The sequence below is a fragment of the Mustela putorius genome, unplaced genomic scaffold (assembly GCF_011764305.1).
Source record: "Mustela putorius furo isolate JIRA1106 unplaced genomic scaffold, ASM1176430v1.1 tig00000242_pilon_pilon_pilon, whole genome shotgun sequence".
In the NCBI taxonomy this organism is placed as follows: domain Eukaryota; kingdom Metazoa; phylum Chordata; class Mammalia; order Carnivora; family Mustelidae; genus Mustela; species Mustela putorius.
The window spans coordinates 13205201-13229585 of record NW_025421325.1 but is presented as its reverse complement, the minus strand read 5'-3'; the positions used below and the strand labels follow the sequence as shown (position 1 = coordinate 13229585).

The window sequence follows — 24385 nt, the reverse complement described above, 5'->3', positions numbered from 1 at the left end:
TATAATTTTAATTTCATTATATGTTATGTTACATTTAAAAATAAAAATTTATATTGATTTGCAGATATATCATTGTGGTGGAGCATGATCTAAGTGTATTAGACTATCTCTCTGACTTCATCTGCTGTTTATATGGCGTACCAAGTGCTTATGGTGTTGTCACTATGCCTTTTAGTGTAAGAGAAGGTAACTTGAAAAACTATTTCCACAATGCTGTATTCTTTAACTCTAATGCTTAGAAAATGTATTATTGTTGATATTAAGTAGTTATATGTTACTCTAATATTTATCCCAGACTTCAGTCTTAATGGAATTTAATCACTCAACAGAATGTATATATATGAGGTTGCAGCCATTAGTTATTATTCACAACATTTCATTTTGGAGAATTTTCTGTCAGGGGGTAGAAATGTTTTCTCAGTTTCACTCTTTGCAGTCTTAAAAGTTATTATATTTTGGCTTCTACAGCTTCATTGTGGTATTTGTCATCTTTATCTTCGAAAGCCCGATACCAGTAGTGAAACTTAAAATTTATTTAGTGCTCATCTTGTTTTCATGTTTCAAATTTATCTGTAATCTGTATCTTAAGTTTGTAAAAGGCCTAATAAGGTAGTTTAGTAAGTATTCTTAAAATAAGATAGTAAAATAGCTTCGTAAGTATAGTTTTATTTATTCTTTCTACTTTCAAGAAAGAGGGACTGTCTGGCCTCTCTTTTCCATATCTCTTCTCTACCTAATCAAGTTAGGCAAAAGTAAAAACTAACCTACTACTCAGTATCCCCTGAAACAAATGTCAGTGCATTCTCTACCTAGTATGCCTTTTTCCTTTTAATTTCTTTGCCATTTCCTTCCACTGATTTCTTCTTCCTCTTTTACTTTATATTTCATCTTTCTTAGGTGTGCCTTCAGCTGTCAGTCTAGAATAATTAGGAACACCCAAATGGACTACCTATGTCATACTTCGAAAAAATACCATATTTTACAAGAGGAATTACTCATGTAGTCTTTAGGTTGAGCAGGCTCTTTCTTTTTTTTTAAAGTGATCTCTTCAAAGAGATAACTTTTGAGATACCTAAGAAACTTTGGAAAAAAGGAATTTATATTATAACATGCACTTTGCATAAAAAGGTAGTGGTAGCTTTTTAGTTTATAAAAAGTACATAAAGTTTTTAGATTAAGATAAGATGAAGGAATTGCTGTCACTTATCTATGTGTACATTTGATATAAATATATGCATATGTTAAGGAAAAAGTTGTGAGATTGCCCAGTTTTCTTTCCAGTAGTCTGTCTTAAGAGATAGACTACTGGAAAGAAAACTGGGCAATCTCACAACTGATATTAAAAAGTTATTAATTTTTTATTCTGCTCAATTTAGCAAGTACTTATTGAGTACCGACTCTACACCATGGAGTAGGTCTAGAATTGTGTTGATAATGACATAAGCAGGTGGCATTCACTCTTCACAATTCTGGTTATAAATGCCGTGTCTAAAAGCTATACCATTTTAGGAAATGGTTCCTGGTGAAGTTTTTGAAGTTCCCCATCTGTTAAAACAATCCAAGTAAATTAGAACTTATTTTCTGCTTTCTGTGAATACTGAAATTGATGCCATATATATGTGTGTAAAAGCTTTCTCTGAACTGTATAACTGTAAAGGCAGTTATAGCTTGAACTGTCTTAAATTGACAAGATAGACATTGCAGTGGAAATGGAAAGGCTGGTTTGTTGATGTTTTTTTGCACAGTCACACTTTTCTGAGCCTCTGTTCCCTTATCTGATAAATTAAGTATCTGGATTAAGTGGCCACTAAGATTTCCTTCAAATTTATATTCCTATTTAATTTTTGGTTTTAATTTTTTTATCCTCACATTTATAATCTTTAGTTTTAAGATAAAAAAAAAAACCACTCTGACTTTTGGCAAGATCTTTCATTCGTTCTTTCAGCAAATACTGGAATACCTGTGTTCTAGGCTGAGGCTGTAGACCCCCCTGATAATGGCTCTCAATTCTAGAGGATATGAGTAACCGCCTAGGCTTTCTTTCAAGATCTTCCAGGCTTGAGCTACTGTCTTTCTCTTATTATCTTAAATATAGGAAACAGTGAAAACAGATCTTTTCATTTTCCCAAATAACCCACTTTTTCATTTCTGTGTCTGCCGTTGTGGATCTTAACAGTTTGGAGGGATCCTCATGTATAGTATGTTTTCTTTCTTTTACTAAAAGATGTTTAAATAATAGTGTTGGGGTGCCTAGGTGGCTCAGTGGGTTGAGCTTCTGCCTTTGGCTCAGGTCATGATCTCAGGGCCCTGGGATCAGCAGGGAGCCTGCTCCCCCTCTCTCTCTCTCTCTGCCTACTTGTGATCTCTTTGTCAAATAAATAAATAAAAGCTTTAGGAAAAAAAAGTGTTTATTTTTGTACAGTGAAGCCAAAAAAAAGGTTAAATGAACTCTGTTCGTTAAATGAAGCTTGTAAATATATTACAAACCTGCAAAATTAATTTGAAAAAATGCAGTATATATTATAACTTCTGTTTGTGGTATCTAGATCTCATGTGAAAATGCATACTCATAACTTTATTTAAAGAATTATTCCCCAAATTATATCATTTTATGTCTGAAAATATTCCATTTTTAACTGTCATTTTTTTTTTTCAGAGAAATTAGAAGTTGTGATTTAAAAATACAGCAGAAATGCCACCATATTCTTTTGCATAAAACCTAATGGAAAAAAAACCTTACATAAGTCACATCATAAGAGATATGCTTTGTGTATATAGACAAATATATATGCATAGGTTATTTCAACTTGCATTAGATACATAAAACACCATGGTATCCCTGCATGTTACCACAAATCCACAAAATTTTGAAATCTGTGCTTAGATTGCTCCCAAGAGAACCTAGGGTTTTGCTTTTATGTGATAATTTCTTGCTGTGGAGAAAAACTAGTCTTTACTTGATCTTTACTAATCTTTACTAATCTGTTGTCATTGACTCCAACAGGCATAAACATTTTTTTGGATGGCTACGTTCCGACAGAAAACTTGAGATTCAGAGATGCATCACTTGTTTTTAAAGTGGCCGAGACAGCAAATGAAGAAGAAGTTAAAAAGATGTGTATGTATAAATATCCTGGAATGAAGAAAAAGATGGGAGAGTTTGAGCTAGCAATTGTAGCTGGAGAGTTTACAGATTCTGAAATCATGGTGATGTTGGGGGAAAATGGTAAGTTTTTCTTAACTCACTTTATTTGAAAGTCTGTTCTGTGGGGAGCCTGGGGGGGTTCAGTGGGTTAAGCCTCTGCCTTTGGCTTGGGTTGTGATCTCGGGGTCCTGGAATTGAACCCTGCATCAGGCTCTCTGCTCAGCAGGGAGCCTGCTTTCCTCTCTCTGTCTGCCTGCTTATGATCTCTGTCAAATAAATAAAATCTTTAAAAGAAGTAAAAAAAAGGAAAGAAAGTCTATTCTGTTTATCCAGTAACTTAGTTTTAGCTACTTCATGAAAAACTGACTCAATTGTAGGTCTGGGATCTACGCTCAACCCATACATTTTTCAGTGTAGTTCACATTTTGTGATTTTGTACGATTTAATATTGTCATTCAATCAAGTTTATATTTTACGTATTTTGTTTCATAACCTGTGGTGAAAATAAGATTTTTTTTTTTACCAAGCTAGTTTTTCTCTGTATAAATTGATAGGACAAAATAGATAATCCAAAAACAATCTAGTTTTTTCTTGACATTTCTCCATTTGAGCTCTCATTTTAAATTCAGGCTCATCTTTGTAAATAGTTTTATGACCTAAATTCTCAGTATTACATTGCTGTCATAAATAGAGCTGTGAGTTGAATTTGAGTACAAAAAGTCTTGTATTGCTTTCAAGATTCGAAGGAGTTTAAAAAAAAAAAAAACCCCACAAGATTTTAATTGTATACTTAGAGCTTGTAAATCTCTAGAAATTCCCTGGGAGGATTTTGCAATGTATCAGTCATTAACTGATGGAGGAAATTTGAACTGGCTTGCATTTGACTAAGTATTTCATATAACAGACTTAAAAGGATAACTCAATCATAACAATACTATACCCCTTAACAATAAAGTGTGTTGGTATTTTAGTTAAAGAATTATTTCAAAAACTAACCCAAGACTTGTATTTCATAGATCTACCATTTATTAAAATGGTTATTAATAAGATTTATTAGTCTATTATATCTTCCCATTTAGTTTCAGTTGATACATTCAAAGTGATTCGTGAAAGTTTTGAGTATTTTTCTGTATAACCTTCAGAATTTGGTAATGTTATTATATATCTTTAAAACTAATTTCTTATTAAAACCCAAGAGTGTACATAGTGACTTACTATAAATGTGAACCATTTTTCAAGTCTGTTTGTTGTATGTTGTGTTGGCAGGTACTGGTAAAACAACATTTATCAGAATGCTTGCTGGAAGACTTAAGCCTGATGAAGGAGGTACTGTTGTATATTGTTGACTGTTTTTACTCTGTCATACACATCGGAAACTTTGAAGATATGGGTAATTCTTAGTGTCTTCTTTATTTGCATTATTTTACAGGAGAAGTGCCGGTTCTAAATGTCAGTTATAAGCCACAGAAAATCAGTCCCAAATCAACTGTGAGTAACAATTCTGTTATTTGATTATTAAAGGAAAGTTTATACACACACACACACACACAGAGTTTTAATCTTTCACTGTATCAAAATTTTTTAGATTATTTTCTGTATAGTTTTACCAAAAGTGGCTAAAGAGTAGCATCAAGATGTCAGTCCTTGATTCCAGTGTTAGGAAATGCTTCTAAAATCTCTTTGACATCTTTTTCCAAAATAAAAACCTACTAATGTGGGGGCATCTGGCTGGCTCAGTCAGTAGAACATGTTAGTCTTTATCTTGAGGCCATGATTTCAAGCCTCTTGTTGGGTGTAGAGCTTACTTAAGAAAAAAACAGACAAAAAACCTGACTTTTTTTTTTTTTTTTAAGATTTTTATTTATTTATTTGACAGAGAGAGATCACAAGTAGACAGAGAGGCAGGCAGAGAGAGGGAGAGAGAGAGAGGCAAGCAGGCTCCCTGCTGAGCAGAGAGCCCGATGCGGGACTCGATCCCAGGACGCTGAGATCATGACCTGAGCTGAAGGCAGCGGCTTAACCCACTGAGCCACCCAGGCGCCCCAAAAACCTGACATTTAATATGTGTTTTATGCTGCATATAACATGAGCAAAAAACTAAAAGGCCACCTACAAGATAAGAGAATACTCTTGCAAATTATTGAATAATAAGGTACTTATATCCAGAATATATAAAGAACTGTTAGAACTCAGTTTAAAAATGGATCAAAAAATGAATAGTCATTTTTTTCAAAGAAAATGTACAAATGTCCAAATAAGCATGTAAAGATGCTCAGCACCATCAGTTATTAGGAAAGTGCAAGTAAAACTACAGTGAGATACTACATACCCCCTAGGATGACTTAAAAAGACAGTAATAAGTATTGGTAAAAGTATGGATAAACTGAAACCTCATGCATTGCTGATGGGAATGCAAGATGTTATGGTATAAGAGCCACTTTAAAAAAAACTTGACAGTTCCTCATATGATTAGCATAGAGTTACATATGAACCAGCATTTCCACTCCTAATTACACATACCCAGGAGAAATGAAGACCTTTCTCAACACAAAAATTTGCACACAAATGCATTATTCGTAATAGTCAGAAAGTGGAAAATCATCTCAATGTCTATTAACTGATGAATGGGTAAACAGTGTGGTATATCCATGAAATTGGAACTATGGTACTTGTACTCAGTACCACTTTGTCAGGCCTATTTGAGATAGCTTACAATAAGAATTTTATTTTTGATACTTTATATAAGCTTAGCTTCTAAGTTCTCAGACTCAGCCCTCTTCTAAAACAACAAGCACAGGACATCTTAAGATTCATCCCCATCATGTTAGGCATTTTGTGTTATCTTTCTGATTGCCAGAGGGTACTTGATACCCATGCTGACCTTGAGAATTATTCCTATTCTCAAATGATAATCTTTCTTGAAACAGTCATCATTTTCTACTTTCAGATTTTAAGATGCTTTTTTAAATTATTGGACATGATGGGTTTTTAACATAAAAATTTCAGAACATGCTATAGATGATGAATAAGCATAAAAATATATCTGTGGGTGGCAAATTGATATATTTTTTTGGCTCTGGAGCTTAGATTGATCATCAGAGGAGTTCTGTACTGAAATAAAAGTTCAATACTTTTCTCACTAAAAACAGGGAAGTGTTCGACAGTTGCTACATGAGAAGATAAGAGATGCTTACACTCATCCACAATTCGTGACCGATGTGATGAAGCCTCTGCAGATTGAAAACATCATTGATCAAGAAGTACATACTCTGATTTTTATTGTATTTTAAACTTTGTATGTCTCTACATAGTTTGCTAAACTTCTTCTCCAAATAGGTGCAGACGTTATCTGGTGGTGAACTGCAGCGAGTGGCATTGGCTCTTTGTCTGGGCAAGCCTGCTGATGTCTATTTAATTGATGAACCATCTGCGTATTTGGATTCTGAGCAAAGATTGATGGCAGCTCGAGTTGTCAAACGGTAATGTCCTGCCAGTAAGAGTATTAGTTTTAATTATGTGCACTGGCATACAACAGTGCTTACTACAGCATTTGAATAGTTGGTAACAGAAAACTGGAAACATTTTCAAATTCATGTATTTTAGTTTCATACTCCATGCTAAGAAGACAGCCTTTGTTGTAGAACATGACTTCATTATGGCAACCTATCTAGCAGATCGAGTCATCGTTTTTGATGGCATTCCATCTAAGAACACAGTCGCAAACAGGTAAAATTATTTTCTGAAACATTCAATCCTATTTGTAAGCTCTTAAAGTTATTACTCAAAATTTTCCTTTAAGCTTATAAACACTTACCATACCATTTTAATTTTTAAAGAGGTAGCCAGTAATTCTAGGAATGATTGTGACTTGCATGATTATTCATGTTGAATATATACTAGTTGGGACTGGAAAAACTAGTGTTCAGACCTTAGAACTCCTGACCCAGGGAGATAAGCATGCAGAGCTCTGGGCTGCTCACTTTTTCCTGCAAGTTAATTTCTGTCTACTTCATTATTTGGATTTTCAAAACAGATTAGGATTTTGATTCCCTGAAAACCATTGATGTGCTATACAGCAGATAAAGAAAACAGGATGCTCATAGGTTACTTGATTTGCCCAACTTACGCTGCTGGTGGTAATGCTCACAGTGGATCCCAAATATCTGGTACTGATCTACAACAGAGACAAAATGAATGATTTTACCATTTCCCCTTTTTTCTTTTTCTTTATTGGCTTAAATGAGAGCATTTGTCATATAGAGAAGTCTAACATTCAAATCAGTGTAATGAGAATTTTTTTATACTTTTTAATACTACAACCTTATGTTAGTTTGAAACATACAGAATTACTGATATGCCCCCATCTTTTTCCTATGAAAGTAGCAATTTCATGTGATTGCAACATGTTTCTGATATTAAAGAGGTAGGAATGGAGTTGCTATTTGAATAATTCATCCAAAAAATTAAAGAACTTAACTTCCCCAAATTCCTTTGTTTTCATTTAAAAGTTTTTACCAATTGATAATTAACATATTTCTTTGAGAGGGAAGTTTCATAGACTATAGAAAGCTTATTGAATTCAAACAACAATCCTTTATATTTACAAAAACGTTTAAAATGTTCCACAAGTATGATGCAGTTTAGTATGATTTAAGAATTAGTTTGGGTAAAAAAAATGAATAAAGCATAGAAATTGAAAAAGGAGTTACAAAGTATAATCCTTTGTGCTGTACAAATTCCCTCCAGTGCCCAATTTCTGATGTTCATATTACCTTTTCTATTAGATTCTCTACTCCCCTGAAAATGTCAGATTGGAAATTCTGTAATCTCCTAATTAATCTTAAATCCTAAAAAATCTACTGTTTTTCTACAGTAGTTTTGTTTTTCTAAAGTAGTATTTCTTAAATGTTTCTTTTTCCAGATCAGAAACATAGTTTAAACTGGGTTTGTTTTACACACAAATATAGCCAAATAAACTAAACAGTCCAAGCAAAGACCCTTCTGAGCATAGAATTTATAATATGCTATGATTATACTATTACATAGAGAACTTATGATTGGGGAACTATGAGGGAACCATGCTGCTCTTCATCCCAAAATGTAGTGAAATTTGTGGGATTAATTTTAATCACAATTGATGTCTTATTTTTCCTCTAGTCCCCAAACCCTTTTGGCTGGCATGAATAAATTTTTGTCTCAGCTTGAAATTACATTCAGAAGAGATCCAAACAACTATAGGCCAAGAATAAACAAACTCAATTCAATTAAGGTAGGTAGGAAAACTCTTAAATCATGGATAATTTCTTACAATAAATAATCGGAAGGAATGTTTCATATTGGAAAGCTGTTTCATTAAAAAAAAAAATTGTCACTTCGTTAATTCTAAGATTCATATTTTTCACCTGAATATCTGATGGTATCCTTCATTCTGGTAGGCAATAATGATGCAGTTGCTTTTGCTACACAAACTCCGACCTGTTGATGTTATCTTGGAGCTGTACCCCCACTACTGTACTGCCTGTGTTGAGTTTAATTGCCATTTTAAATATCTTCAGAAAGGGCGCCTGGGTGGCTCAGTGGGTTAAGCCGCTGCCTTCGGCTCAGGTCATGATCTCAGGGTCCTGGGATCGAGTCCTGCATCGGGCTCTCTGCTCAGCAGGGAGCCTGCTTCCTCCTCTCTCTCTCTCTCTGCCTGCCTCTCTGCCTACTTGTGATCTCTCTCTGTCAAATAAATAAATAAAATCTTTTTTTAAAAAAAATAAATAAATAAAAATAACCAGGAAGTTTTTACAGAAAACCATGACCACTTTCTCTTATCTGTTTTTCTTCTATTGCACACAGAGCAGCCAACACCTGATTAAAATATTTTACAAATCCAAATACGCTCCTTCAATGAGCATAAACTTCTACACAATGGAAAAACATTTTGTCAGTTTAATTGGCAATATTTTCCTTTCTTTGTGATATATAAAGTTATTATGCCCCCTACAATTAATGGAGTGTGTGCAATAGTTTTTTAAGAAAGCAGTAATTTGTTGGCCACTCAGGAAAAAAAAGTGAATTAACTATAAAAAAAATTTCTGTATTTTTGTCTCCTGTGGTGCCTATGTAAAATGCTTATGTTTCATGGCCCTCTAGCTCTTGTCCTTAATACTAGCATTTACTAGATTTTATTATTTTCATACTTGTACTCTAGCTTTGCTAGTAAACTATAACCTTAGAGAAAGCAGAGACCAGGTCAATCAGTATACATCATGTATTCTTTTTTTTTTTTTTTTTTTTTTTTTTTATTTACTTGACAGAGATCATAAGTAGGCAGAGAGGCCGGCAGAGAGAGAGGGGGAAGCAGGCTCCCTGCTGAGCAGAGAGCCTGATTCAGGGCTCCATCCCAGGACACTGAGATCATGACCTGAGCCGAAGGCAAAGGCTTTAACCCGCAGAGCCACCCAGGTGCCCCACATCATGTATTCTTAAAAGGCTGACACAGTGTATTGATGTCTTTAGACTTTGCTGTGTATTTTGTTTAAAAATTGTTTTACTGTCTGGTCAGGATAATGAAGTTACAAGTTCTGACTTGAAAAGTTTTGTTTTAAAAATCGTATTAAGTAGAAAAGAGGAATTAAATTCTACAACACTTATGCACAGCTTAATTTTCCTAAGAATTCCTTCCAAAGTGTTAAAATGTTATATTTGTCTTTTTCTTGTGTAGAAACCCATGGTTCTGGCCCCAGATATACCTAGTCATCATTTCTCTGTGCCCACTCATCTTAGTCGTCATACCTTGATCCTAAATAGGAAACTCTAGGCAGATAGGTAGATGGATCATTACTGGCCAAACTATGAACAGTACTGGGAAAAAATACTTTTATATGCACTTGGTGTAATAGTTCTCAAACTGACAGTGTTAACCTTCTGGACAAGAGGCTTGTTAAAGTCAAAATGATGAGGGGCGCCTGGGTGGCTCAGTGGGTTAAAGCCTCTGCCTTCGGGTCAGTTCATGATCCCGGGGTCCTGGGATCAAGCCCCGAGTCGGGCTCTCTGCTCAGTGGGGAGCCTGCTTCCTCCTCTCTCTGCCTGCCTCTCTGCCTATTTGTGATCTCTGTCAAATAAAATCTTTAAAAAATAAGTAAATAAAGTCAAAATGATGAAAATGGAATTTAATAGTTTAGCTGAAAATAGTATTTTATATAGCAAAATTTTACATAAGTAAGGCATTTTATATAAAGGGGCTTTGCTTGAGGTGGACTAAGGGAAGTTTTCTGGTGGTAAGGATAAGTAACAGAGGTCCTAGTCTTGTCTTTGATTTAGTGGATCCAGGAATATCCAGATGCAGACAGTGAGTGCAGAGGTGGTTGTAGAGGTGCTGTTGTAAACACTACTAACCAATACTGTGGGTGAACGTCTACCCTCAGCATACAGGAGAATGGTGTTGATTTTGTTGTTCTCTATTTTTTAGGATGTAGAACAAAAGAAGAGTGGAAACTACTTTTTCTTGGATGACTAGACTGAATCAGAATATTGAAAAGCCAAATCAGAATATTGAAAAGCCATTTCTTAAAGGAAACATTTATTGGGATTTTTGTCATATAAAACTTTAATCAGGTTTTATGCCCCACATACTCTGGAGCTTGAAGTATAATTTACTTAATGTAACATCAAAAGCCAGTTGTGTTGTAAATTACAGTCTGAACACAGAAAATGCATTTTTCTGTTCTTGATAAGGCCCTTTTTATGTATAACATTCTAAAATGAAGACATTTCAAGCTACACAAATTACCTCCCAAGTTTTCATGATGTATGGGAAGATTTTCAGTAGGTGTTATCAAATTCATGTACCAAATGCTGACCAGTGTTACCCCCTTTTAAAAATCTTGAAAAAGCTTTCTGTACTTAGTGTTTGCCAAATATTCCTCTATAATGAAACTGCCCTTATTTTAAAAGCCGGTCGAAGATTCCACTAAAGAAATTTGATAAATAAACATCAGGATTATATTTGTTATTTGTTTTCAGTCTTTGCACTAGGTTTTCAGGGTGTTGAGACTTTCAAAGGAAGAGGATCTACTACTATAAAACACCACTGTTTGGAAAATGGCCATGTTCCCAACTTAAGCATTGTTTACAGTGTTTTTGGTGCTTTTGAATATCTTTTGAATATCAAAAGTCATTTCAACACCCTTCCCCCCCTCCACCAGAAAAAACCCTAACTTTACTATGAATTACTCAGTTTTAGTATTCCATAAAATTCTATATTCTATAATTCTCAAAGTAACATTCTTTACACAATTGTACAATCACTGATCAAGATTTAGGAAAAGGATTTTAAAGAATATTTGCTTCCTTTAAAAGTATAGGCTCAAAATCTTTAGAGTTGATGCCCTAAGCATCTATGTAATTTTAAACTTCCACAGATTTCTAATGGGCAGCCAAGGAGAGTAAGCCGCTTTCCTACAGGCAACATTAATGCAAACAAGTCCCCAGATAGCAATGTAAAGTACCTCTTGGTACCAAATATACTCACCTCCATGTTTGAATGTAGAGGACATGATCTAAACCTATTTGATTGGGGGCGGGGGGCAATTTTGGATACTATATGTAGCAAGAGCTCTAAAAACTTACCCATATCTTTTGAGTTCCTGAGTTTGAACAGTGGGTTGTAGTGTGACACCACTTTCATTTACACTTCTAATGCACTGAACTGGAACTAACTTATACTACAAGTGAGGAAAAGAGTTTACTAAGTAAATGGGGCAAGCAAAATAGAATTGGAAATTACTGAAGACTTTAGAGCTCCTTGAAACAAGCGTTAATATGCAGACGGTGAACAGAAAATATGGTTTAACTGGTCCCCATTAGGCCTTTTAAAAAAATAATTTTAGAAGTAATCCATAAATACATGTTTGTGTGAAAAACTCAAACCTACTGAAATACATGTAATAAAAAGTTACAATCTCTCCTCACATTACCCTCCCAAAGGTTATCAGTGTTTGCATTTAATAATATATATCCTTTTATGGTTTTTTTCTGTGCACTTACCTAAGTGTGAATATGTAAAGGGTTTCTTTTGTACATAAATGGGATTATACTAAAATAAGTAGGGCCTATTTTTAAAGATAGGTTAAATTTGTGAATGATTATTTCAAGTATATTGAATAAAATAAGACAAAAGTTTTTACTTACTGATTCTGTATTCTGTCCTAGAGAAAACACTTGTGATAAGAACACAGCTCTACTTAACTGCTGATGACAGAATATGTATTAGTTGTGATATTGTTCATGTAAATGAAAAATTTTAAAATATGGATTTAAATTTTTAAATAGCAATAAGAATTTACAGTTGTGCTAACAAAAAAGGTTTTCTATAAAAATCAGTAATACCATCTCAAATACACCAACAGTGCAGATGTTAGCTATTACATTTAGAAAGAATGCTCAGTATGTCCTAATTGATAAGTATCTCTAAATAGTCTAACACATCATTTATATGAAAATATACAAAATGTTAAAATACCAAAAGGATACTCAAGACAATAAGCCTTTGGGGAATAACAACTTTGTTAAAGAACAGGTAAGAAATTGAGATCTACACATAGAACCATTACCTTTTGAATTGGATGCTATATGTATCAGCTGTTTAGAGATCATTTATGTTTTTACATCTTCAATAAAGAGATAATCTGTACTATGTTCAACCAGTGTACGTACGGCAATATTAACATAATTTTAGATTCTAGCATCTTGAAGCCCAGTCTCCAATCTCTTGCTTATTATAACTGCTATTTTGGCATCCGGCATGTAGTTTGCCTCCTGTGTGTAAAGAATGAAACTATTTGCTAGAGAGAAAGTAGGAAGATTGGATAAACTACTCATTTCGTTCTATGGTTTCTTTGGTATCCATTAACATTTAGATACATTTATGTCAAGCTCTCAACCCAGTGTCTGGCATATGATGCACACCTAGGGGTTCAGAAGAGAAACTTCTGGATTGGAGAGCCATAAAGGGCTAAGTGAAGGAGTAGGTAGCTCTCAGGAAAAATAGTACCTATAACAACAAATGATAAATTTGCAATGTAAAGGCAGAATAAATGAAAGGTCAGAGGCAGAAATCAGCATGGGCATGGAGATTAATAGAAAAGGATGACTACAGGCACTTGGAAATTTTCTGTGCCTTCAAGATAGAAATTTGAGGTTTTTACATACTCATGGTAGGGATCAGAGAAAGCAAAAACCACACTTACTGGAGCAGGTAGAATTATCAAGATAGTTATACAGGAGCTTATAATTTTTATTCTGTTGTCTTAGTGTTTTAAGATTTGACAGCGCAAGCAGAGGGGGTGGTGGGCAGAGAGAGGGCCCTATGTAGGGCTCTATCCCAGGACTGGGATCATGAGCTGAAGACCGATGTTTATCTGACTGAGCCACCCACACACCCCTGTTTTAGTATTTTGAACTACCACTTAACCTGTAATTGTTTATAATTTGGTCTGTGAATTGATGTCTAGTGAGGTTCTATCTCTGAAAGTTCTGAGGTTTGGTGTGCCAAACACTCCCGTTTTCTTTCCCACCCTGTGTCCTACTCACCAGCACCTCCCTCCTTGCAGTTTGACTGGGTCGCATGTGCCCAGCCCCAGATGGTGAATCATAAATGGGCTAAGCTAGTCATGACAGTATTTTCCTAATCTCTCTTGCAGCTAGGCATGGCCATGTTGACCCAGATCTAGCTAGTAAATTCAAAGCAACTAACTAAGGTTGCTAGTCTTCGCATTAAAACTGCTTAATTGCCGGGTGCCTGGGTGGCTTAGTGGGTTAGGCCGCTGCCTTCGGCTCAGGTCATGGTCTCGGGGTCCTGGGATCGAGTCCCACATCGGGCTCTCTGCTCAACAGGGAGCCTGCTCCCTCTTTTCTCTCTCTGCCTACTTGTGATCTCTCTGTCAAATAAATAAATAAAATCTTTTTAAAAAAAAAAAACTGCTTAATTGCCAACTGCCCTTCCCTTCAGACTTACATGAGAGGGAAGTGCATCTGTTTATTTAGGCTACCATAAGTCAAACTGGTTTCCTGTTCACGTAATCTTGCCTCCTTGGCTGAGGTCTGTCTCCAAAGGTTCTACATGAGCTTCTGCCAGGTGACCCAAGTGTATTACCACCAGCTGGGAGCCACTTTGCATCTTAGCTTGCAGAGTAACATGCTCAGTGTTTGGGATTTTTAGGTATAGGGACTTTTCACTCTTTTGACTGCCCTATTTAGTGGGATGCTCCTAGCTTTAATACAAATGTGTTAGTTCCAGCCTCCAACCTTGCATGTGCCCTAGTCTCACTCAGACCTACACAGTTCTCAGCTAATCAGACTCAACCATGTCCATCCATCCCTTTTCACGGGCTGCAGTCTTGTGCCACTTTTAAGAGTCTGTACCTCCAGTTTCTGGTCTCCATTTTTGGCCCTAATATGTGAATATACCAAACAATTACATATGCCTTATAAAATTACGAAGGACTTAAATGCTTTTACTGACTTCTAATTCAGAATTCACAAGAAATAACGCAAGAAGTTACATAGTAATATGTACATCCCTAGGTGTACTAGTTGTTTTCTACTCCATAAGTAGGTGGTTAGTCCAAAGCCAGTCTTCATTTAAAAAAAAAAATTAGCTTACTACACAGAATTTTTGCTGACAGTTAAGTAAAATATTAAAAGGGCTAGGAGGTCATGAGAATCACACTGTTCATCTGTATTTACATCTTTGATCTAGGGTTTTTTTTTTTTTTCCTTAAGTGGGAAATAAAATCACAGGTATGGTATGTATTTAAAAAGGATGGGCTTTGTGGGGCCCCTGGGTGGCTCAGTGGGGTAAGCCTCTGCCTTTGGCTCAGGTCATGATCCCAAGGTCCTGGGATTGAGCCCCACATCAGGCTCTCTGCTGGGCAGGGAGCCTGCTTCCCCCTCTCTCTCTGCCTGCCTCTCTGACTGCTTGTGATCCTCTGTCAAATAAATAAGTAAAATCTTAAAAAAAAAAAAAAAAAAAGATGGGATGTGAAGCTCCAACTTCTAATAAAGTCAGATCTAAAAAATGCTTTTTTATAACCAATGTTTGTAGCTTCGCCATTCTGATGAATGCATGATTCACACTTTAAGAGCTTTATAAATTTAAGGTTTATGCAAGGAAGCTATTTAACCTCCTGCTGTAGTAGTCTCATACTATTCCCTAGACAAACAAATACTCAAAGTGGAAAGCAAGCCCTAATTATAGAAAGCTTTAAGGGAAACTATACAGAACACTTCTGTCACTTGGTTTCACCTTTTATCCCATCCACTTCAAGTGACCTATCGTGAAAGGGCTCTACCAAGACACCCTTCTTTTCTCATACTCCACAGCTTCTCTACTGACTACGTGGGGAAGACCGTGGCACTCACATCCCTAACAGCGAAATGCTTCCCGTCTCTTCCTTTCCCTACATTCCAAGGTTCTGCGATACTTCACTCACCTACTTGGGCAATCCCAAACAACTAGCTTCCATGTCTAACACCAACTTAACATTCCCAGCTTGCCGCCTGTTCCCAGATCACCTCCACCAAACACTTGTACTGAAAAGAAAGCCTTTCTTTCAGGCTCTCCTTCCCGGGTAAGCCATTCTTAAGACAAAGTCCATATAATAAGATTACACAGCATTAAGGAACTTGGATTTTCAAAGTGCTAAAATGTACCTGCTACTTCAGTTTTCAAGTAAAACTTTTGAATGATTTATCTTTCTTCATTAGACAAGTAATAGAGGTAAATAAACCTCAGCGATACTGTGGATCTTAAGGTAATCAATTTCTTTGGTTTCCCATTGCATATAAATGTTTACACTACAAGTGTGCAGTAATAGCATTATGTCTAAAGACAATACACGTAACCTTAACTTAAAAATATTTTATTGCTGGGCGCCTGGGTGGCTCAGTCATTAAGCATCTGCTCAGGTCATGATCCTGGAGTGCCAGGATCGAGTCCGACATTGGGCTCCCTGTTCAGCAGGAGTCTATTTCTCCCTCTGACCTTCATTCTGCTTGTGCTCTCTCTCAAATAAAATCTTTTTTAAAAATGTATATAGGGGCTCCTGGGTGGCTCAGTGGGTTAAAGCCTCTGCCTTTGGCTCGGGTCAGGATCCCGGGGTCCTGGGATTGAGCCCCGCATCGGGCTCTCTGCTCAGCAGGGAGCCTGCTTCCTCCTCTCTCTCTCTGCCTGCCTCTCTGCCTACTTGTGATCTCTGCCTGTCAAATAAATAAATAACAATTTTAAAAAAATGTATATATATTTTATTGCTAAAAGATACTAACCATCAGTTCACCCCAACAATTATAATGAAACAGCTTGAAATATTGCAATTACCAAAAATGTGACAGAGTGAGCAAATGCTGGAAAAAATGGCATCAAGAGACTTGCTCAGTGCAAGTCACAAATGTTGTATTTGTAAAATTAGTATCTGCAAAGGACAATAAAGCAAAGCAGCATAAAATATGCCTGTACTGAATACTAACTTTAAAAAACATCATTTAATCTGTAAATTATTCTTAGTCTACACATCTCATTTCATTTTGTGAATGCTGGAAAAATGGTAGAGAGCACTAGTTCTAAAACCACTGAGAGCTACCACTTATTAGCTACCCCCTTAGTTAAATTAAACTACTTGGCCTATCTCAGTTTTATATATATTCAGTAGGGAAAATAACCGTACCTACCCTATAGATTACAAATCATCCCACATAATTTTTAGCTGCATATACTAGAATTGTCTTCTGACTGAATAGAAACCATGGAAATCATCTCTTGTTCTTAGATGCTTACTAAAACTCCTCTTAAGATTAATATGCTATATTACTCGGTTAGCCCTGAAACCAAAGAATCACAAGCAGAATCAAGAGACAAAATTTAATATATGCACACAGTTTTATATATAATGCAGCATCACACCATGTAGGGCATTTACTCTTATTTTATACATTCAGATATGTTTGAAACACTTCTTAAGGCTACAAAACAGAACATAGAAAAATAAACAGGAATATATTCAACACTTACAAAAAGTGATATGATAAAGAATATAAAGTACTATTTTCCTTTCAACACTTCAAAAGATATGTATATATACTTTTTTTTACAAGTAACATCACAAATGATCACATCTTCACATGCTTTTAAGTATTATTTGTACTCAGTGTAAGGCTATTATCATTTTTCATACATAAATTTTCTTCTAGCTCTGTAACAATGCAATTTTTTAATCCATTCAAGTAAATTCAACCCCAAAGTTGCTGTTTCCCAGCATTAAGACATGCACCCACCCCTCTTCTAAGATTTTTCTAAAACTTACATCTCAGGGGGGAAAAAAATTCCCAGTTAGTGGGAAATCCCAATTAGTGGGAAAGTAAATGGCTGATACTTGTAGCAAAACCTTAGTTTTCTGAAACTGACATACTGGAACTGAGCCATTACTAAGATTTTAAACAAAAACACTTAGACATTAAATAGGAAGCAAAATACAGTAAACAGAAATTGTGTAGCCAAATATGCATTCTCTTCAGCTACACTAAAATGGACCTTGCTTAGTACCCATAAATGAAAGTCTAAGGTTACCTCATCTAAAACCAAAGGTAAAATAAATGAGGCATAAATAAATATTGCTAGTTTCTAGGATGGCTGAATGTTTTCTAAACCAGAAATGGTTAGAAAGGAACTTTATTGCACCAAGTCAATCATAAGCAAGTTTGCAGTTCACAGGCATTTTAATTCAACCTTGAGTCACAAAGGAAACACACTGCAAGAATATACATAGTTTGCATCAAATAAGCTGTTATCAACATCGTGGTTTGGGAAGACCTACTCCTGCCAGGTCGAGACAGGGTCTGAATTTAGGTCAGCCATGAAAATGAACATACGGGTTAACAGGAAACAAGATGAGGACTGCACAGATGCTAGCGTCCTACTGCCAATGAGTACATGGAACAAGAGCCGAAGATGTAACTGAGAGGAAACTAGACTTGAAGAGAAATGCACACGATACTAAAAAGGAAGGGACAGGGACCAAGTTCAGCAAAAACAACTAACAAAAATGAACAGGTGAGCTTTGGTCGTTCTTAACATCTGTGTTCTTCAAAATGTGAGTAATCTTATTACAGTGAATTTCCATAATTTCTAACTCAAAAGACAAATGATTCTCACTTCTAAGCTTCTGTTTTTCTCTTATATAGAAACATTATATCTCATGTCAACATACCTTATGACTCAGTTAAAATGAAGGACAAAAGCTTGCTTGGCCCTAGTTTGACCTCAGCATAAGGCAAAATCCCCTGCACTAATAATACATTTAAAACAAAACTAAAGGAAAAAAAAAATAAATAAAACTGACCTTAATGAAAAACTAATAATTTTAAAACTAATTATCAAAAGTCAGAGTTCTTTTATTCCAGAGGTCACTGCGTAAAGTATAATCTAAACGTTCTCTTTCAGCACTGTTTCCATCATGTCCTGGAGGTAAGATTTGGGAAACAGGAAGCAAATCAGTATTTCCTGCAGGAACTAGAGAGTATTCTGCTACTCAACTGAGGTAAGACAGAGTGACAGTGAAGAAATGAACAGTATTCTTCCCTACCCACATTTTAGACATTTCCAGAAGAAAGTGAGATTCAAATCTCAGTCAATAAAATGAAAGACACTGGAAAGAGCAATTTTTTTTGGACTCCTGAGATCAAACTTCTATTGAACTTTTAAATCTGATCATTGTATCTAAATGTGTTTTCATAAAAATTATCAGATAAGCTAATGTGACACTAAAAAGCATTAGCTGAAAGTGGAGGGACCCTATGCAATCTTCTCATTCCATTAACAACTGTTGATGTTAACTAAGAAAACAAAATGGCTTCAGCAGTACCTTCCCCAATTGTTCTTGCTTAGAAGGTGACAAAAGAAACTTCAACAAGTACCCTCAAATTTTTTTTCTACACACCCATCCATCTTTACAAATTTTTACCTAGCACCATCATAATAAAAATGTTATCTTTCAAAGTGCTCTCTAAAATCCTATGTTACAAAACATCTAAATGCTAATCACTTCTAAATCAGCAGTTACACAGACATTAGGTAATTAAAACAACACAGAGGTAAATAACCATTATTACAGTACAGTGGAGATTCAACTGAGCCTAGCTGGCATCCAAACATTCCTGTGGGTAATCAAAGAACCCAGAAAACTCATCTGCTTCAGTTTGTCAAATTCAAGTGAATTGTATTTGCCTTTAAAAAACAAAATCTATTTTTGGCTAGGTATATTACACATGGCATGCAAAGAGAAATTACTACATTATTTTGCATAGCACTCAAACTTCCTGATCAAAAGAGAACATAAGAAAAAGGGTAGATTTTTCACATTGGTATGTACAAATAAGAACCATAAGCTACAGTTATTTTTATAGAGTAACACAGAGGCGTGAATACTGTGTTGCTTCAGAGTTAAATCTCCAACTGAGAGTGCAACATGCAAAGGGAATTTCTGTGAATACTGCAAAGACGGAAAAGAAGCAGGATCAGAAGAGCTAGGTTACCGAAAGGGTAAACAAGCCATAAACTGCAAAGCAACCTGTTTCTAGCAGCATCCTCTAGAAAAGAACTAGAAATCACAATCATCCTGTTTTTGTACAATAGTTCCAGGCGAGTGACAAGTTGAACATGCAAATGTAAAGTGATACACATAACCAATGGTGCAAAGAGAAAAACAAAACACAGTAACTCCATAGAAACCTGTCAAGCTAAAAATTTTTAACATTTCTTCTCAAAATATTTAAATCTGTCAGTGCATTAGTGTTAAAGTGGCATTAAAAAACTTCTGCAGTTTTAACAGATGCAGATTATTTTCAAAATGCATAGCATCTACATTTCTTTCAAGTAGGCACCATGATATTTACACCAGTGCTAGGAATTCTTGGTGGAAACAGCCATTTCATTAGATTTCCTATTATTTCTTAAACGTCTTGTCTTGTATGCGATCTCAAGTTCAACAAATACTCACCAAAATTCAAAAATATACCCTATGAATATTAAAAGAACTATATACAACATTTCTAAGACACAGGTTAATAGGCTGCCTTATGTGTAATATTAAAGAGAAGACATTATTCAAGTTTGACAGATATTGAGATGAAAGGCCTTTGGGTTGGAAGCATTTCAAAAGACAACAGTGTTTTAGGCTAAGAATTATTTGAGCCCAGTTTATGACTAAGGCATTGCATAATAAAATATATGTTTCTATTTGGTGCAATGTTATGTTTTGGAATCTATAGTGTGTCAAATGGTATTTTTCTTGTCACCTTTAGTAAACACTATAAAGCACACATTTCCAACATTTAAAATTAAACTTATATAAGGAAAAAAACCAAACACTAAATCTAAGTTTTATATTAAGCTGTTTATAAAAAATACTTTAACAAACTTATTTTCTACTTTTTATGGGGGCAGTTACCTGATAAACAGATTGTGAACAAAGAAAAATGGCAATGCCAGGAATTCACTTGCCCCTTGAACACATATCCAAAATCTGTTGTCCAGGATGGGAGTGAGGGTCAAGGGGGAGGGGAGGAGATAGTTCGAATTTGGGTTTTATTTTAATGTATTTTCTTAAAGCCTTCAGAAACATTCCACTTAAGAAGAGGTTTCTGCTCTAAAATACCACAGCGACAACCATCAAGTGTTTTGCCCACGATGGCCATCTCCCATCCCCGATCTCCTCCTATCCCCGCGGTAAGGCCGTCCTCGGGCATTTCGATGGTACTGATATCCTTCATCTCGGCTTCTGCTTGGCTGCCCTTTCCAGGACTCCTCACCTCTTGCATGCTGATATCCTCCTCTACCAGAAGAGCCCCAATCACTTTTGTACTTCCTGCCTCCGTAAGTCTGATTATAAAACTGCTTGGATCGACCGCTTCTCAGAATATTAGACACTTCGTTTTCATCTTCCGAACTCTCTTCTTTTGGTCTTTGCACTCTGCTGTCTACAGAGTTGGCCCCACTGACCACATCAGCAGCAGTCTTAGGATCTTTGACTTTTTCTGATTTTTCTTTCAGACTTGGAATGGTCTTTTTAGGCTCAAGTTCAACAGGCACAGTTTCTCGCTCTCTATTTAGAATCTGAGTGGGAAGATGGGCCTTTTCCTCTACTACAGGAGGGATGGAAGCCAATGCCATATCTGCCTTGGGTGTCTGGGACGCCTGCTCTGCCCGGCCTTCATGCTTACTCACACTTGTTTCAGGGAGAGAATGTGCACCTTCACCTCTGGCCTCCTGAAACTCATCCACTGTGGAAACTGAACCACATTCTTTAGACAGATCCAGATTTTCCAGGGGCAGATCCAATTCTTTCTCATCAGAGGGCAGAACAATATTCTGCCGCATTACTGGATTTTCTATAAATCCCTGGAAAGGGTACCCATACCAAACGTGAGGAAAGAAAGGAGGTGCAATGGGAACTGGGCCTAAGAATGGATTCGGTCCAAAGGACGGTTGCGGGAACATGTTCTTGCCACCTAGTGACTCTTCGTATTCAGCATGAAGAAGCTGCCCAGGGTTTTCAGATTCAATATCAGCCTGGTAAGACAACGGTCCTTGACTTTCAGACACCTGAGATGGAGGGATAACCAGAGGTGAAGAAAATGTTGGCGGTCCAATCTCTGCCTGTGGCATCTGACCATTAACACTGGCCTCAGTCTGCATAGGAAAGTGTGCATCGGTACAGGTACAATCACTTTCATTTTGAGCAGAAGGAGCTTCCTGGAACCAAGGATTTGGAGGATACACAGGGACAGAGACTTTTGGGTACATCCTGCAGGCTGCCAGGTAGGCCTGGTGCAAAGGGTACAGATAAGAATGCGGGGCCCACATAGGACAACTATATGCCTAAAAGACAGAAAAAACAGTTACATTAGCAAAAGAGGGGGGAGGGGTAGAAGTTCAGACGTGTGCTTCAAGTTCCCCATACCTGACAAAACTGTATCATCACTGTGATATGTAACATGAAAAGGAATTACAAAATTAAGTCACTGCTCTAAGATTCCATTCTTTTTTCCTATCCTGAAACCAACCAAAGGTCCTGGTATTAAGGTGACAGGAGACAATATGATGAACTCAAACAATGATTATCAGGATCACTAATTCCATCCTTTGGATATAATTGCATGGAAACAATTCTGGATGATACAGGTCCCAGAAACAACCACCATCAAGTACTTGAGCCTCCAGCTTTGAATAAACATCTCAATCACTGGCTCTCTAGCTTAACCTACATTCATGTTCTGGCTCTACCACTAACTCATTACATGACCCCATGTCAACTAGTTAATTGGTCTGGACCTTTCTGTTCTACCAAAAAAACAATGGTATAGAAGTAGATGATCCCAATGTCAGGCCTCTACAGGTTCAGGAGCCCTAAGAGTATTCCAACTGCACAGACGAAAGTTAGACCTCCAGGGGCGCCTGGGTGGCTCAGGTCATGATCCCCGAGTCCCAGGAAAAAGCCCCGTGTCAGGCTCCCTGTTCAGCAGGAAGCCTGCTTCTCTCTCTCCCCTGCTTGTGTTCCCTCTCTTGCTGTGTGTCAAATAAATAAATAAAATCTTAAAAAAAAATAAGATAAAAAATAAAGTTATACCTCCAGTCAGAAGGGAAATACTGAAAATAAAGCAAATCTTACCCCCTACAAAGGGCCAGCTAAACTCCAAACAAAAAGAAAAATTTACCAGTTAATTGGCAAACTAACCAATTGGCTAAAGTCAACATTAACTAGTTAAATATAAAACAAACAATGAATACTGTAGACAATAAAATTAACCGAATGACCTTTGATGAAATTACCAGTAGACTACAGTAGGGCACTTCACTTGATATTTTAATGGTCTAAAACCCATAGAAATTAATCCAAAACAGGAGATAATCCACCACTGACAAGGAAATAGAGTTCTCCAGCCTAGGCTGACCACTTCCCAAAGGATACCTCTGCTCTGCTAGTGAACACACCACCTTCCACTGCAGAACTTTCCTAAGTTCTTCCCTTTGATCCTCTCAATAAATGAGGCAGATGGAAGAATATTATCCACATAACACAAATGAAAAACGCTAGGCTAAGATACATTAAATGACTTGCCCAGGGATATACACCTAAAACAGTGATGGAACAGAATTTCAAACCCAGATCTTTCACAGAATTCCTCAATGAAGGCTTTTTCACCAGGATGTCCCAGGGGACGGGGACTATTTCCTGAATATACTCACAAAGTTAACCACTGCCAGTTAAAAGGAAAAGCAGGCAAATACTGGAGCCTCAACCCCCACTAAAAAGAAACTGTACAGTACTGAAAAATCCTAGTTCTTAAAATGTGTTTTGGTAAACCTTAGGTTATTCACTGACAAGATAAAAGTTAAGATTTAAATATTGACAATTTAAAACAGTATTAACTTAAAGATAACTTTAAAATGATAAAATATAAATACCTTTACACCAAGATTAAAGAAGAATCGAAGAATGTTCTTATCTAAAAATAAATAACATAATAATCACTCATTAAAATTATACATTCAAAAAGGTTCCCCTGGCCCACTATCCTTAAACAATATATAGCTCTAAACACAATTTTGCCTACTGAAATGTTTTCTGTAGCCGGTGATATAAAACATAGACGAAAAACTGTAATATAACCAAAACCAAGCTGTTACTATTGAGGAATTCCAGGCTCAACAGGCTTTCTCTATGCTAATATCTAAGTCCGAAAATGGCTTAAACTGAGATTTTTATCTGTTAATTTTTTTGTGTGAAGGAAGCTCAGGTGTTCATCTTATTTTTAACTCTGTGGGGTTTTAAAAATTATGAAATAAAAATGTTGGGCCTTATGGGTAAAATCAACATACATCTAACTTATTAGTAACAAAAGATTAGTAGGTATTCATTGGACATTTAACCAGTTATCCACAGACTCAAGCATCAAACCACTAACAAAATTAGCCACAAAAATCCAGGTAAAGAGCATACAGTCAGAGCACATTCTTCAATTTTTCTACAGCTAGCAAACTTTGCAAACTGAAATTCCTTTAAGAAAAAAAAAAAAAAAGCAAATTAAAAAAAAATTCTTATTAAATATATATTGTTGGGTGCCTGGGTGGCTCAGTTATCAAGCATCTGCATTCAGCTCAGGTCAGGATCCTAGTATCCTGGGATTGAGCCCCACGTCAGG

The 24385-nt window shown here is 36.2% G+C and overlaps 2 protein-coding genes across 7 annotated transcripts in view; one reads left to right on the top strand and one right to left on the bottom strand.

Annotated features, from left to right (window-relative positions):
- The window catches only part of ABCE1 (ATP binding cassette subfamily E member 1), a 33572-nt gene extending 20738 nt beyond the window's left edge, over positions 1-12834 (top strand). Inside the window, exons 10-18 of the mRNA XM_045078351.1 lie at positions 65-186; positions 3005-3226; positions 4412-4471; positions 4575-4633; positions 6295-6405; positions 6482-6624; positions 6749-6871; positions 8303-8414; positions 10602-12834. Of these exons, the coding sequence (XP_044934286.1) occupies positions 65-186; positions 3005-3226; positions 4412-4471; positions 4575-4633; positions 6295-6405; positions 6482-6624; positions 6749-6871; positions 8303-8414; positions 10602-10649 (1000 nt within the window). The 3' untranslated portion in view covers positions 10650-12834. The remainder of the gene's footprint in view (positions 1-64; positions 187-3004; positions 3227-4411; positions 4472-4574; positions 4634-6294; positions 6406-6481; positions 6625-6748; positions 6872-8302; positions 8415-10601) is intronic.
- Positions 12835-17034: 4200 nt separating this feature from the next.
- Positions 17035-24385, bottom strand: part of OTUD4 (OTU deubiquitinase 4) — a 47813-nt gene continuing 40462 nt past the window's right edge. For all 6 annotated transcript variants that reach the window (XM_045078350.1, XM_045078347.1, XM_045078345.1 and 3 more), the window contains exons 20-21: positions 23649-23689; positions 17035-22061 (exon numbers count right to left, since the gene is read on the bottom strand). In XM_045078350.1, the coding sequence (XP_044934285.1) occupies positions 20853-22061; positions 23649-23689 (1250 nt within the window). In that variant the 3' untranslated portion in view covers positions 17035-20852. The remainder of the gene's footprint in view (positions 22062-23648; positions 23690-24385) is intronic.